The sequence below is a fragment of the Spinacia oleracea genome, chromosome 1 (assembly GCF_020520425.1).
Source record: "Spinacia oleracea cultivar Varoflay chromosome 1, BTI_SOV_V1, whole genome shotgun sequence".
NCBI classification, from domain to species: domain Eukaryota; kingdom Viridiplantae; phylum Streptophyta; class Magnoliopsida; order Caryophyllales; family Amaranthaceae; genus Spinacia; species Spinacia oleracea.
In genome coordinates this window covers 118,285,492-118,301,073 of record NC_079487.1, presented here as the reverse complement: position 1 = coordinate 118,301,073, position 15,582 = coordinate 118,285,492, and the positions used below count along the sequence as shown (strand labels likewise).

General features: G+C 36.3%; 2 protein-coding genes across 4 annotated transcripts; one reads left to right on the top strand and one right to left on the bottom strand.

Annotated features, from left to right (window-relative positions):
* Positions 1 to 1,019: 1,019 nt before the first annotated feature.
* On the top strand, positions 1,020 to 5,512 carry LOC110783926 (protein Dr1 homolog). Of its 3 annotated transcripts, none has more exons than XM_021988313.2 (6): positions 1,023 to 1,211; positions 2,547 to 2,617; positions 3,215 to 3,304; positions 3,555 to 3,625; positions 4,754 to 4,822; positions 4,939 to 5,512. In XM_021988313.2, the coding sequence occupies exons 2-6, from the start codon at positions 2,560 to 2,562 to the stop codon at positions 5,107 to 5,109; spliced, it is 459 nt and encodes a 152-aa protein (XP_021844005.1). In that variant the 5' UTR covers positions 1,023 to 1,211; positions 2,547 to 2,559; the 3' UTR covers positions 5,110 to 5,512. The 3 variants fall into 3 exon arrangements, with proteins under 3 accessions (XP_056697644.1, XP_021844005.1, XP_021844004.1); XM_021988312.2 differs by having other exon boundaries at positions 1,025 to 1,211; positions 3,531 to 3,625; XM_056841666.1 differs by lacking the exons at positions 4,754 to 4,822; positions 4,939 to 5,512 and adding an exon at positions 4,219 to 4,715 and having other exon boundaries at positions 1,020 to 1,211; positions 3,531 to 3,625.
* A 671-nt stretch (positions 5,513 to 6,183) lies between these two features.
* Positions 6,184 to 13,470, bottom strand: LOC110783927 (nucleolin 2). Its single transcript, XM_021988314.2, has 11 exons — positions 13,244 to 13,470; positions 11,512 to 11,612; positions 10,936 to 11,107; positions 10,635 to 10,853; positions 10,344 to 10,560; positions 9,668 to 10,161; positions 8,970 to 9,084; positions 8,269 to 8,318; positions 7,508 to 7,611; positions 7,327 to 7,414; positions 6,184 to 6,825 (listed from the first exon to the last, which is right to left on the bottom strand). The coding sequence occupies exons 1-11, from the start codon at positions 13,373 to 13,375 to the stop codon at positions 6,505 to 6,507; spliced, it is 2,013 nt and encodes a 670-aa protein (XP_021844006.2). The 5' UTR covers positions 13,376 to 13,470; the 3' UTR covers positions 6,184 to 6,504.
* Positions 13,471 to 15,582: the final 2,112 nt, after the last annotated feature.

The window sequence follows — 15,582 nt, the reverse complement described above, 5'->3', positions numbered from 1 at the left end:
AGTGATATATGGTTGTTTGGTTATCAGTTGTTATTTTATTCAAAAAGTAGATCTGATACAAGTTAGTGGAGGTATTTCTTTAATTGAATGAGAGAGAAGGTGTGGTGACCAAACTTTTTTTTAAAAAAAAAAAAATTAGGGAAGAGAGAAACAATATAATAATTGTGGGGTCATTCTTAATTTAGAAGTATAACAAATAATGTGGAATGTACGGAAAAAAAATGTAACAATTAATTTGTTACAAAGTGAGTATCTCTTTTATGGATGTCATAGGGCGGGGCGCACGGATGCAGATGTAGGTCCCTTCACCCCCATCACCCTTGACTGGTACAAAATCCATCCCCATTCCCACCCCAACAAGTACAAACAAAAAACCATCCCCGCCCCATACCTACGCCAAAACCAGCCTAGTTTTTTTTTAAATAAATACCAACCCACTAAAAATAAGATATAATGAAAAAAAGGTATATGCCATAAGCCCATAACGAAAAATCCAAACAAAAAAACTTAAAAGTCTCAAATAAATTCATATTACATACAAACACACACAAAAGTTGTTCGCCTTTTGATTTTTTTTAAAATTTTAAATTCATGTTCTTAAAGATATATGGGTTGGGATGGAGCGGGGTAGGTGAAGATGGGGCGTGTTGAAACAAAATTCACACCCGCCCTATCATCCATGATGTGTACAATTTTTATAACCATCCCCGCCATACCGCCAAATCTTCCCCATCCCCACCTCTACTTGGGGGGCAGATGTGGGACAAGTATCCCATGAAACACGCCTCACTTACATCTCTAATTTTTTTTCCCACTAAGAGAAGTAATTAAAACAAAAATTCTACTATCTTCCAACATACGGAGTACCTATTTTTCTATATTTCAATGCTTTATCGCATGAAATTCCAAATTTCAAATGAAACTAGAGCGATTTGAACCTGAGACCCAGAGTATTATACACATATCGTTAATCTTAACTGGTAGACCAAAATCTCATGGTTATTTAAAAATAAAAGCAAATAATGGTTGACGTCACAACAATTTTCTCTCTCCTCAACTCCAAACCTTTGCTCTGCATCTCCTTCATCCTCCTCCCGCATTCTCCCTCTTAAAACCCTAACAACAAAAGCAGCGTCTTGTAGTGGTACTTGTATCTATTGTCGACGCCGCCCTTGCCAACCACCCCTCCTTCTCTACTGCTGCTATTCTCGGTAATTATCTACGAGTATTTTGTATCTATTTTTCTGTTGATTTTTTTTCTGTATTTTCATTGATTCAAAGATGTAGTTTTCTAAATCGTCAAATATATTCTGTTAGGTTTTCTGTTAGCTTTGTTTTGGGTTGGGAAATTCGTATCATACTTTTTTGATATATTTCGATTTTTCTGATATATCACCGTGGGGTTGTTGTCTGTTTTTTATTTTTGGGTGTTTTTCATGAGAAATTCTATTTGAAGAATTCTTGTAATCCTTTTTAATATGATTCGATTTTTCTGACAACTACCATTCATCGAACATAGTGATTGCCCTGCCACAGTGACGGGCCTGATAATATTTAGATACTCTTTTTCTTTGCCATTAAATTAGGGTTTCGGAAATTTAATTAGAATTGATGTCGGTTATTCTTTGAATTTGTAGAAATTAGGGCTCTATTTAGTTCCCTGATTTTCTTAATATCATACTGGTTGTGATTTCTTTGTTTTTCTTACCTCGCACATGCTTCCCCTTCAATTCAAAAGAATTTCTTGCTATCTAGATGAGTATAATCAAATAAGTATTTGGACATACATTGAGATTAACTATGAGATAATCGCATCCCAGTGCTCGGGGAATGTAAGTGGTTATTAGAAATACGGAGCTCTTGACTTGATTTGAGCTTTTATTAGTGTTTAAGTTTAGTGAGTGGCAGATCTTGAGTTTCTTGCGAGGTTAAAAAATTACCCACCTCTTAATCTTCTGAACCTGTTTTGATTACTTTTAACTATAATTTTCTGAAATTTGAACGTCAAGCAAGACTAATAAAGTTTTTTGTTCTTCATGTTGTCATATGCATATGTATTTTGCCGATTCATTTTTAGAACAGTAACAATATGTAGTGTTAGTAGAGATCACTTATCCTTTCACTTTGGATGAAGAGGCAAATGGGTGCATAGATGGTGTATAGGGTAATTGGGTAGGTTTTGGCTACACCATAGTGAGTTTCAATGTGCAGTTGTGTACAACTATGTCTGAAGATCATTTTTGAAGAGTATTAAGATAGTTATTTGAAATATAATATAGTTATTTGAAGAGTATTAAGATATGCCTGTCGCATATGCGTCATATGATTTAGGATTAGCCAAGTTTTATATGACTGGTTTAGAGATGAGCTTAGAAAGAGTTCTCAAGAAAAATTGGAAAATAAGCTGCTTTAGAAAAATAGAAACACAATGCAAGAGATTGCGAGTTAATGTTAGAACATTTTAATTTTCTTTTTCATCTATTGATGCTAATTTCTCATCTATTATGTTCCCGGCTGGTTTTGAGTATATGTTTTTCTACTTGTAGGTTGTATACTTGTATGATGGAGCCAATGGACATAGTAGGCAAGGCAAAAGAAGATGCTTCACTTCCAAAAGGTAACCCTGCCTCCTTTGAGAAATTACTTGAATGCTGATGCTTAAATTTCCAAGCTCGTTGATGTAGTGTTATAACATCAATTTAGCTTTTTTCAATTCTTGGTAATTGTTTTGACATCCCTGGATTGAGCTAGAGTGCTTGGAAATTGTATATTGGAAACAGTCTCATTTGAGTTAATTAGGTATATAAGATTGTGTCTAGCGCTTGACTGCACTGCATTGTCAACCACGCATATCAGACATTTTAAAGCATTTCCACGATGATGTGGAAATTGAAAATTATAATTGGAGTTTTGTGGTTTCAGAAAACTGCCATTTTTCATCAGTCTCCTTTTATTGAATTCTTTGTGTGATGGTCACTGTAATTTTTTTTCTAGATTGTCCTCTTTCAATTTTTATAATCCAAGAGGGAAGTTAGGGTAGCATCAAATTACTTCTTAAACATTAGGTATCACTTAAAGTTATATCATGTTACAGAGTAGCAATCAGTTTAGCATTGCGACTTGAGTTCCTATAGATATATCTTCCAAGTTTCAAGTAGCTTGGTTTTGAAGAGAAAAAGTCAAGTATTTGATGCATTTTGTGGCTTGTTTCCAGCGACAATGACTAAAATAATAAAGGAGATGTTGCCCCCAGATGTCCGTGTAGCTAGAGATGCTCAAGACCTACTAATTGAATGTTGCGTTGGTGAGTAGATGCTATTCTACAAATTTTATACTTTTGGTTTTACCAACTTGCCTCATTTATATAGTTGTTGATCCTGTTTATGGTTCTGCTAGTTGATGCTGGATACCATGATTCTAAATTGCAATTTACTATTGTAGTGTGGAGTTAATCTCCTTCATTTACAATATCTAAGAAAATTCCTGTGGCTTTTACTGCTTTTTTCACTGACAGAATCTCATTCTTTCAGAGTTTATAAATCTTGTTTCATCAGAATCAAATGACGTTTGCAACAGAGAAGAAAAACGAACAATTGCACCAGAACATGTACTCAAGGCTTTGGAGGTATTTAATCCTAAACAATCGCTTCCTCTTGCTTTGGTTCCACTAGTTCTGAACAAAATTGTGGTGTGTTGTGAGCTCCTCTGTTTCCTTGTTCCAAGTGCATGCTTTTGTTTTGACTTTGAAGCTTTTCGAGTTCCGTAGTTTTCATGCTTAAGGTCTCTTTTATGTGTAGTTGTCCTGTCATGTGCTTAGTAGTCAAGCTTGGTTTTTCTTGTGTTCTTCTTTTGGAGAATCAAGGACTTGGGATTGTATATGGCTTTCACTGACTGATCATGACTTGGAAGTTACAATAGATGTTTAAATGGTATTGATGAATATAATATATTGCAATTGCTTGCACAGATATAGAAGCATTGGAAGGAGAAAAGCCTTTGAAATTGAAATTGCATAATTTGTGTCCATATGGTTGATAGTGATTGTCTTAATGGCAGATTGAAAGTGATTGTGTTGATAGTGTGAGACCCCTCGGAAGTTGTTGAAGAGTAGATATATGAGGCTTTCGTAGTATTAGCTTGTACAGAGATTCTACTACATTCCTGGTTGCTTTTTGGCCTTATCAATTCTGTGATCCTTGCGGGCGTCACTTTTGTCAGGGTGTTTCCTTAAGGATTACGCTGCCTGTGGCAATGGACTACCTTCAATACCTACTCAATTTGGAATTCAGTTCTGTGGCAAGAGTGATTCATTCTTTGGAATTCTGGAGAAGTTCTCAATTTGCTGCTATTTGCTCAAGTTGAAAGAAGGCTGGGGTAGAATCTCATATTTTTGGTAAATTGCTTTTGGGAAGCAGTTCCATTGTCTTGTAGTTGTTCTTTGGACATAAATTCTTAGCTCTATTAGTCTCCTTCCAGTCCTGTTCCCTCATTTAGAGGGCTGTGGAAACTGTGAAATGATCTTGGCAAACTGCTCATTGTATTGCACCCTCCTAGTATTGATAGAGTATGTGTTGTTGATTGTCAGTCATATCTGCTCTGCTTGTTTTGGTGTCCAATAACTGATTGTAATTTCCCGTGGAAAATAAATCCGTGTACCTAGTTTTTTTTTATTGTGGCATACCTTGATTTTTATTTGACCTTGTTGCAGTGTTTCATTTTCTCTAAGTTTTGATGCATCCTGTTTATCATTCAGGTTCTTGGTTTTGGGGAGTATATTGAAGAGGTTTATGCTGCATATGAACAACATAAAGTGGAGACAATGGTGATTGCTCTTTATTTTTTCTATAACTAAACTTAAAAAATCTCATTGAGCCTTGTGATTTATTAGGTGTATTATTTCCTGAAGCTATTTGTTGAATATTGTGGTATTTCTATCAGCAAGATGGAGTTCGAGGCGGTGGTGGTGGAAAGTGGGGCAATGCTGCCGAGATGACCGAGGAAGAAGCTGCTGCTGAGCAGCAGAGGATGTTTGCGGAGGCTCGTGCAAGAATGAATGGGAATGTACCTCTTCCCAAACAATCAGATACCGACCCTAACCCAGAGAGCTAACTTTTAGGATGGTAGATCTTTGTTTTCTTTAAATCATAGGCAAAAGCACCCATTAACATCTGTGCGGCTGGCCTCATATTTTCTTGTACAAAGTTGAGGCAAGAGCTCTGGCCTGTGTTTAAAGCCTTTATAAATGTGTATCTCATCAATTATCCTGTTCATAAATGAATGTAATTAGTGAGTGTGTTTCACCTTCTTGGTGGTTACATGGCTCTTAGAGAGGGTACATATTGTTATAAATGGAGAATTCTACCTTTAGTTTTCACTTGGTATAGGGAATGACTAGTACACCGCCCTCTTCTCTAGTCATTACCAGTTGTATTGCTGGCTGTAGTTGAACCGCAGAATGTGTAGAATAATTCTTTCTTTTCTATATCTTGAATGCAGGGAATTGTTTTTGTTAGATTAATTTTGAATGGCTGAAACTGTCCAGAATAGCATGGTCATTTGTATTTCTGGAGTCAAATTGATGGGGTAAAAGTTATATTGTCTTGCTAAACAGAAGGGTTTTACTGATTATAGTTGGATTACATTGATTGAAGAAATGTTAGTAATCTTAATATGTGGTAGCATGATATGTCTCTTGAGCTGCAGGGCTGCCACTAACGGAAGACACGGCTTTTTAACAGTGTTCAGCTGTTTTAGTTGGCAGATTTTAGTAGTCTACATGAAGATCCCATCCTAAACTGTGGCTGTATTAGAGATTGCAGAGATTGCATGAAGTGTAAGTGTTGAAGCCAGAAACAAAGAAAGAAATTGCCAATTACTACATATTCTGTAGGCTACTTAGTGGCTTATATCCTCTTTAGTAAGATGTTGCAATTTACCAGATTTTGATACACTTGACATCCAATTTTTACGCCTCTTACCGGATTCTGGTGAAATTGTTGTCTTCAAAACAATACTGCAAAGCATATGGTTTTTTATGCTGTTGTTTGGCACCAATAAATAAAGCTAGCAATGATATAGCCAGATTGTTAGAAAACGTACTGTACTAGTTGAACATAGTTTCTTTTCGTTTTGTTTTGAAAAGGCTATCTCGGCAGATTGACAGTTTTTATCTAAGAAAGAATACGTGGAAATCTGCATGACCTCATGTGTTGCCAATGCACATACTTTTAATTGCGTAGTAATAACTTAGAAGTAAGAAATGTATTTCTGGAACAGAGGAACCCAACCCATCACTGGAACCAATCTCCTTGTCCAACAACAAATGACATACTATCAATTCTTTTTTTCTTTCTTTCTGTACAGTTAACATGCAGAAAACATGTACTGAGGTATATGCGACATATCCCAAGTTAAAACTCTTATCCACAGCTCACAGCCAAACACCGCAAAATTGACACCAACATGGCAGAACAGTTGATCTTTGTCTGAGCACTTTTCCGCCTTTCAAAATGAAGTCAGAGGCTCTTTCTGGGAGGCAAATGTGTCAGTTGCAAAATTCTGTTGCTCAGATTCTCCAGCCATCTCTGCAGAAGCAGCTGAAGGTTCTTGCTGACATCCAGGAACTGTTTTTGTTTGGTCACAGAAAGAAGACATGGGTTCTAAATGAGTGGAAAAGAGAGGTTCATTCTGACACTTGAAATGAGACTCTGAAACAGATAACCCTTCAGGATCAATGTTGCTCTTCGAGTGAGTTATCTGCATCTTCTTGCCAGCAATTCCGGCTGATGCTGTGGCTGGACCGGGAAATTCTCCATTCCTACAAACCTACAAAATTGAACACCGTCACTTTTATGTCCATCTTATTGGGTTGCTGAAGGCAGAATTAAGATAGAACTATAGAGGAACAGTCCCTAATAGTCTAGTTGTCCTACAGGCAATGCAGTCATTTACTTCCAATGAAGATCCAAACACCTCTAGTACACAGATAATTTCCAGTACGAAGAACTACATACAGAAACTATCCACCCCCTCTACTCTCCCTCCCTCATTCCCTCAAATATGCTATTCAACTGTTATATACACATCTATTCTGATGAGATACTGCAATAATGTACATACAGATCGAAAATTTGTGTATAATAGAGACAACAAGGTGTCACCTAAAGAATTTCCCATCCAAAATTTTCTTTTTGGGACGAGGGGACTGAAATTTATTATGACCCATAGAAAATAACAGACCACTTGAAAACATAAACACAAAGGGAGTAAAGAAGCTGTAAGAATCATATAAAAGAACCTATTTTGTCAATAGCATAGAAAAATTACCTTGATGCTTCTTGAATAAAAAGATGCCCCACTGAATCCCAAAGCCTTATCAGCAGCCTCCTTGTTTTGGAAAGTGATGTAAGCAGACCTACATGTTGGTACTTGGTTAGCGAGGAATATCATATATCCATATTTATTGACAAAAGGAAGACGCGGACAATGAGGAGATATGAAAGTTTACCTATCTCGAGCAGAAGGCACATTATCAGCTAATTTGATGTCTACTACAGCTCCACACTTTCGGAAGTACAAAGATAGAGTTTCTTTTGTTGCCTCGAAATGCACCTACAGATTTTTTTTGAAAGAAAAAAAGCAATTATTAACATGACACCGTTATTCACCTAAAATATATTAAGGCAGGAAAACCTGAAAATTCAAGCAGGGCAATAAAGCAAAATTGATGGCTCTTTCGCGACCAAAGGGAAGGGTACGAAGACCTAGTTTCATTCTCAAGTCTAATTAGATAAGCAGAGTGGAAATTTTGTGAACACTGAAAGAAGAATTGCTAGTATAGGAAAAAAAATGAGATTCACTTCCAACTTGAAACAATTGGTTTTCCATGATCATATTGCATTGGATAGGGGTGAGTGAGTGGAGGAGAACATGAACACTAAAGGGGATGACATTTTAGTTCCTGTAGCAGACCCATCCTTTTTGGATTTAAGCTCTGAAAAATGTCAGAAAGAAGTTTGAATGGGATCCCCATCAAGGTTATTTTTCCTTATCATAACCAGCTAAGTTCATATGTGAACCACTTCTGAAGCAAGTTGAAGGCACCATTTAATATAGGGCCCATGAAAAAAGCAAAGTCATACAGGTAATTTCCTCCACTGGAAGATACATGCAATAGAATACGCGAAAAAAGGATATATAAAAAGAGATTAAACCAATCATATAGAAATTACTGCAAAAATTAAAATAAAAAGGACTTAATGCTTTTACATTAGTCACGAGCACTGTTCTTGATTTATCCTCTGTTGGCTTCATCGTACCTGCAAAAGGAGTGAGCAAGGTTGCTAAGAAATGGCAAACCTCTGACGCAATACAAGTGAGCAGCACATACAATAGAGCTACAAAATATTAGGAGTACAAAACCTATCATTACTGATGAAAATTGCAAGTGCGAGATGTGAAGTAATAAGGATACAAAAATATCATTAGTTTCATTATTGAAAATAGAAAATAATTTGTGGAAACAAGTGTGAGATGTAAACAACTTTGAGCGGCAAATTGTGGGATTACATCTTCACAATAATCTGAAACTAAAGTCAGAAATAGTAGCTGATAAATCAAGAACTCGTTTAAAATTTTGTTTATCTTGCTCAATCCTTTATTCAACATCTAGATTTTTGCTGTTGACGACTAAGATAAAAGAATACAGGGTTACAGGGAGTTTTGGACAAGTTTTCAGAACATAACTCCCAGAAACACCCAATGTTTAGACATTAATGAAAATATAGCCACAACACAATACGATCCAGCAGTCTAATTTCAACATATTTAAAATGTTCAAAAAGTTCAGTACGAAATCTATAGGCTACATGTTTAATAACAGAGAAATTTGCAGGCATAATGCGCAATAAGCATAGCATTATAGTGGGTAATATCAGTATATCAGCCGATCATATAGCACAATCTTTTACCACAGTTTGTCAATAAGTTGGTCTTTCCATCTGCCTCCATTAATGTTTGCTTTGTTCGGAGCTTAACCATCTCTATCTCAATCTGACGCATTCGCAATTTTATTTCATTTACTTGCTGCATGGAGGCATGGACATGTTAGTACACTGGGGCTAGAAGCACTAAGCCTTAACAGAGGGCTGTTTTTACATTTCATTCAATAAAAATGACTTAATGAAATAGAAAGAGCTGTTCCAATGGAGATAGCATAATTTATTAAGAGAAAACAGAGATAAGTTAAAGTAAACACCTTTTAGGCCATACTAAGATAAAAATAATCAGCAAGATCAGTTAAAAGAAAAAAGGATCCTTCCATTTTTTATAAACTAAGACTTCATTTGTATAACTTGAGAGATAGTTATATAGGTTATAGACTTATAGTGACCCCTTCATCCAATATAGAGTCATCTGGTTACAAAATCAACTGGTTTAATTGCTTACTAAATAAAATCAATGTACGAAACATCATTAGAGGTATAATGGTTTAACAAGGTCCAAAATACACACGGCAACCCAGTTCAATATTTTATTAAGATGAGGATGAGAGAGAGAGGGAGAGGGAGAGGGAGAGGGAGAGGGAGGGAGAGGGAGAGGGAGAGGGAGAGAGAGAGAGGGAGAGAGAGAAAACCAGGGGTTGGGGAAAGGAGTAGGGTTCACATACAGGGTCAACAGAATGAGAAGCCTCTGATGGAAACTCTGATATCTTATGGGATTGGCAAGTTTTTTCAAATTGGTTATCTGCTCTCTTCATTGTCACCATACCCGCATCTATGTTGCTGTTAATCTCACCAAATTGCCTCTTTCTTCCAATATTAATAATAGATGGTATCTCAGCGTCTGTCTTATCAACATTTTTTGGTCTCATGGCGTCATAATTTTTTTGAGCACCATCTCCCTGAACAACCTGATGACCTTGTTTCAACCGTCTTCTGCCTTGAACTATAGACAGAGCAGGCAAGGGAGAATCCTGATCCATCTGAGCAGAAGGTTTAGGAATCAATGCTGAATTTTGGTCAGTCCAACTTTTATTGCAATGAGCCTTGTCTCTTGCACAAACATCAGCAATCTGGCTTCTGGATGGCACATCTTTTGGTGGCTTTCCTAATCTGTCCCAAACACTTTGCCGTGACTGGTTGATACCGGAGGATGGAACTACTGGAAGTATAGAATTTTTTTTTTATCCAAGGGAGCAAAACACATTAGTGAACACTTTGCTACAAACAAAAAGTACCACTGGTTCTTACAATGAAAATATCAATAGGAATTTTAATGAAAAATTCTTCAAGAAGAACACGGACAAATGAAATATTTGATGCAATCATTCACCTATTTATTACCTGAGAGCTTACTGACATTAGAAAAATATGTTCCAGAAGCAGGACTCCTTTCTGGTAAAGAAGCTGGGGGCCTCCCCAATACAGGAGCAGATTTCTTATCTGCCAGCTTGCTGCAACGGGAAGACTTTGCTACAGAAGCAGGGGGGTACTTGAGTTCAGAAGCCAAATCCTCCTTTAAAGAAGTGGTCCGGGGGAACAAGTCAGGATACCTAGAACGCTAGATCAGCAATTTAACATCAGAAAAAATGTATGTCAATATCCAAAGAGAACTAAAGTACTCACTATATGTACCTTTTCAAAGCCATCCACTCTTTCAATTTCATACTTCCTTACTGATGACGTCACCTTTATCAAAGAACTAAAATTAGGTACTTTGCTTTGGGGGACATTTGACTGAATGGGGCTATTTGTCATCTCTTTTGCTGGGGGAGGATGATGATTCTTTGATGGTTCGATATCATCAGATTTACAAGTTTGCTTCAATGAACAACATGTTTCTTCACGTTCAGCCTGTCGATAAGAATAATGAAATCTACCAGAAAATTAAAGACAATTCTATCACTAAGAAGTCAAGTTCAAAAGGTTCCATTACCATCAAGCTGGCAGAGCCCCTGTTTCCCTGACTCTTACAATTTTTAAATGTTCTACTTGCATCATCTTTGTCTCTATCAATGTCACGAGAACTATGGGAAATCTTATCCTTTCGAACTGATGATACTGCAGCAGTAAATTGTGTCTCATTCTTCAGGAGAAACTTCCATAGCCTACAATATTGAATCAGAAATATCAAACAGAATTCTTGGCTGTAGAGTAAAGGAGCAATCACAAAGTTCACAAGTCTGAATCATCACTAATTTTTCAGTTAAAGTCACCTGAGTGTCACTAATTCACTGTTCAGATATTTGAAGCACAATTAGTGGTCACAGATTAAATTATCAGGATGCAACAGTGATAAAAAAGAACAATTGGTGCAATGGTAAGTTTCCGCAAGGTAGCACAAAAAAGGGCTCTTGATCTCAAATTTTGGAGGTGATTAGTTGTATACCACACACTTTTTAGGGTTCTATCTCACCAATAAGTAATTGTCCAAAAGAGTTAAATTTCAGTTAACAGAAAGTCTATGTGGAAAAGTGTTGGAATAGCCAATCAATAAATCAAAATTACTCACCAAGACACAAATTCCTCAGTCCTTATCCCAAGAAATGCCTGCAAACCGTCTCTTACATGGTTCTGGTTTTTCCCATTACATACCAAAATTGTAATGTACTCCTGTGGAAAAAAAGGTGAAGGAAGCAAAAAGTTAAAAATACCTGCCTCCTAGTGAACTTCAATGTTAAAATTGTGTTAACTGCCGGTATGAAAATTAAAGAATAATTTAATTATGAAAGAATAAACTCCTACTATCAGCTCATTAACATGCAAAAAAAAAAAAGAAAAAGAAAAGAACATCAAGGTATAAGCATTCAAAGCAACAATCGCCAAATATGTACAGTTCAGAAGTTATAAGAAAAATAGTAACCCCGCCGTGTCCCCGCGGTATGTGATTTTGATATAGATCACATCTCTAAGTGACTGCATGCTCAAGAAGAAATCATGCATAATTTAAAGAGCAACAATTGAAATGCACCCTACTTGGTGAAGAAACTCTGTGGCTTAAGTATCCAGCTTTACCTGGTTTTCATGGACAAATCATATTACTCTGTACATGTTTACTTGGGGTTCACTGACTAGAAAAATTAGGACATCTTGGGAGTCAAAGAGATAACACCATATCACCCAACAGCATGATTTACAAGGAAAGCAGGAACAAATCTCCAGAGTGTCAAATAGAGCTCACTCTACAGCCTGAACAGCTGCTGGAAACTAACAAGTCAAATTTCATTAGCTGAACTGAAGTAGGCATCTTATCATCCAATGCTCCTTCCAGTTCCAAGGTGATACTCAATTTCATTGGATGGGTGGTGGCCAATTCTTGTATAGTTGTATTGGAGGGAGCAATGATCCCGGACTAGGCAATAATTTCTACTAACTTACCCACCATCGAATTGTTATTCAAAGGAAAAACAAACGGAAAATTTGCATACAAGCTTAACCAGGAATCTTTACTTTATACTAATCAGGTTACTTCCGTCCTATCCCTTTCGAATCAGGCTCTATACTAACTTTCTTTGTTCTAATTAATCAGTTTCCATTCCTTATTCTACACACACAAAACGAGGAACACATTATTTAACTTCAGCATGAAATGATTGAGAAATTTCTAATTAATCTCCCTGAAATTATTATTACAAAACCATAAATCGCTGTTCAACAGGAGATTAGTGACAGCTTTCCACAAATTCCCCCCAAAATAGTAATAACTACATTAGCTAGTTGAGTGAGCATCAAATAAACTAGAATTTCCAAAAGCAACAAACAACAAATTTACAATCCCACGACATATTTGGAACAATGCAGTAAATAGAATCAATTTCTTCTACCTTATTCAACAACATAAACTAGGGTTCCACCATTCCCGTACCAAAAAATTATAAATCACATGAACCAGCAATTTTCTCAGATAATAATCATCAAAATCAATAAAAACTTTCACCACCATTGACATTTTTACGAAACCCATTTTCCGAAAATTTGTGCAAAACAAAACCCACAAAATTAAAATGACGAACTATTCTTCCAACTACATCGACACACCCTCTGTTTCTCTCTCTTCTCGACACAAATATGAGCAAAATAACCAACAACAATTAAAATTAACTTGTAGGTTTTAGCAAACGACAGTTTAAACTCCATCATCTTAACTTCTGAAGCTTCAATTTTAAGAAAATAGCGATAAACACAAAAAAATACTAAAAAAGCTCCAAAAATGGTGGAAAGGAGGAAAGAGAAAGAGAAATTACAGCGAGGACGCCGTCGGAGTAATCAAAGCCATATTGGTTGAGTTTATGTAAAATGAGGGGTTTAAGTTTGGAAGCAAAGTCCGATTTTCTGCTTAATTTGAAGGATTTTGGAAATTCTGGCAAAACTACCATTTTTGCTTCTTCCTACGCTCACTGTCTTTTTCTATCTTTCTTCTCTCCAGGTATGAAGGCAGGGTGCATGGAAGAGGAGAGGTCGGTTGTTATGGGAAATTTATTTATTAATGTTTTTTTTAGATCGGTTTTTTATTTATTAATGTCATTTTTTATTAACCCTTTTAAAGGAGGCGTATGTGAGGCGAAATGGCGAATGACCCAAACTCGACTTGATTATTTGGACCATGATTGTAAAATTGTTTTTGTGTAAAAAAGGTACTCCATAGTTTGTCTTTGTGCTCTATGCCAATGTACATACAAATATACTCCGTATATGAAAAGAATTAAACAAAATATGCTATCAGGAAAAATATATATTATAAGAACATGTCTCACTCTAAATGCGATTATTATTAAATATTAATATCAAACTACATGAATTTTACTCGTAGCAATCAATAAATCATAAATGGATTGTGTTTTATGTTCTTCTTTTCAATTCTCCATATCGAAAAATAATTGTTCATCAAAACGTTCATCCTAGAAATTATTTGTTCATGTACTCTTTATCTTATAACTACGAAGTATTTTGTTAATAATATAATAATGACAGTTTTTAGTCAAAGCACAATATTATATTGCAAAATTGATGGAAGGAAAGACATGCATCTGACACATTTAAGGAAGTCAAGTAACATAAAGGACGGAGAGAGGCGATGGCAGCAGAAATAGAAATTGATACTTTTGAAGGAAAGGAACACAGACATTGGAAAATTTGCAAACGTGAAAGATGTAATCCCGCGTAATTTATACATTTTATAAATATATTTTAACGTATAATTAATTATATTAAAATGAAATTTGTGAATTTTAGTAATAAATATATATAATTAATGTATATTTATTTTATTTTATAACATTCTAAATATTTTAACGATTTATGCAAGCAAAAATATTTTTTAGAATCATACTTTGAAAAGAATTTGAATTACGCAACATGTTTGAATTTGGAAAACACTCCTAATCGGTTTTGGATTCAAACACTTATTAAAACACAATTCTAATCCTAGCCCAATTAGTAAAACCCACAAGTAAACAAACCCCAAACCTTATTCTCTCCCCTCTCAACTCACAAACCCAAAAACAAAACTACATACTTTGTTTTGCCCTTCCTCTCTTCACGTGAACTCTCAAAATCTCAAACCCTCTCTTTACACCGTCGCACCAGCCACTGTCGTTCGCAGCGCCATCGGTCCTCCTCTGTCATCCGCGCACACAACCACCACCACCACCAGGGTCGACGCCGCATCTGCTCCACCCCTTGTTGCGCCGCCACCAGCCATCCTTACCCTTCCTCCCTCTCGTTTTCTCGTTCTCTTTGCTCCCCTTGGCTTAGTTCTTGCTCACGCCACCACCCATCAGTCGCAGTAATCGCCGCAGGCCACCAACGACCAGTCGCGCCACCGCCGACTGCCCAGAACCAGTCCCTGGTGTCGCGCCGCCAGCTACCTCCGGCCAGCCACCTCTCATTCTCTCTTTTGGCGGAGAATTCTCTGTAGGTGACTTTTGAATTCGTTAAAGTGACCTATCAAGTTGTTTACACAAGGTACGTACATACCTGTGTATTTGTGGATGTGTGCTATTGTTGAAACTATGTTGAATGTATGTATGAACTGGTTCATGTTCAATTTCATGTTGAGCATAGAACTTTATTATAAGAATTATAACATGTTAGAATAGATGATTGGTGCAAGCAAGTCAGTTGGAAACTTCATATTATTTTATATATATTAGTTTAGATCGATTTATCGTTGTTCCATTTTAGCATTTCACTACTTTATGAGGGCCGAGGACCTTGTTTAGTAAGTTGATACTTTACACCTATATAAAGGTGGTTAACCATTGTTAAAGGAAAGGTTGAATTAATTGGAATGAGTTCTTGATTGATAACTTTGTGATCTCTTACTTAATTCCAAGATAAAAACAGTTGCGAATACTTGTTGATTATCTGATTTATGTGATTGACGCGTCATAACATAGTATTAATTGGTAAATCATGTAAAGTGAAATAGAATAGCAATAGCCTTAGACTGTGCACGTCCGAAATGACGGACAATCAAGAGTTGGGGTTCATGGTGGTAGCCCATGGATTTTTCTGGGACCGGATTGATCAACGCGTTCTATTTTATTTAAAAGGTTCCTCGATATCGCAGGTCACTGAGGTT

What these genes read in the sequence shown, in the direction of transcription:
- LOC110783926 (XM_021988312.2), top strand. Translation starts at nt 2,560, where the DNA reads ATGATGGAGCCAATGGACATAGTAGGCAAGGCAAAAGAAGATGCTTCA. An exon ending in AGATGCTTCACTTCCAAAAG is followed by an intron (nt 2,618 to 3,214) that starts GTAACCCTGCCT and finishes GCTTGTTTCCAG; the next exon opens with CGACAATGACTAAAATAATA. An exon ending in ATGTACTCAAGGCTTTGGAG is followed by an intron (nt 3,626 to 4,753) that starts GTATTTAATCCT and finishes TTTATCATTCAG; the next exon opens with GTTCTTGGTTTTGGGGAGTA.
- LOC110783927 (XM_021988314.2), bottom strand. Translation starts at nt 13,375, where the DNA reads ATGGTAGTTTTGCCAGAATTTCCAAAATCCTTCAAATTAAGCAGAAAA. An exon ending in GGGGCTCTGCCAGCTTGATG is followed by an intron (nt 10,854 to 10,935) that starts GTAATGGAACCT and finishes TCTTATCGACAG; the next exon opens with GCTGAACGTGAAGAAACATG. An exon ending in GAACAGTGCTCGTGACTAAT is followed by an intron (nt 7,612 to 8,268) that starts GTAAAAGCATTA and finishes AAAAATCTGTAG; the next exon opens with GTGCATTTCGAGGCAACAAA.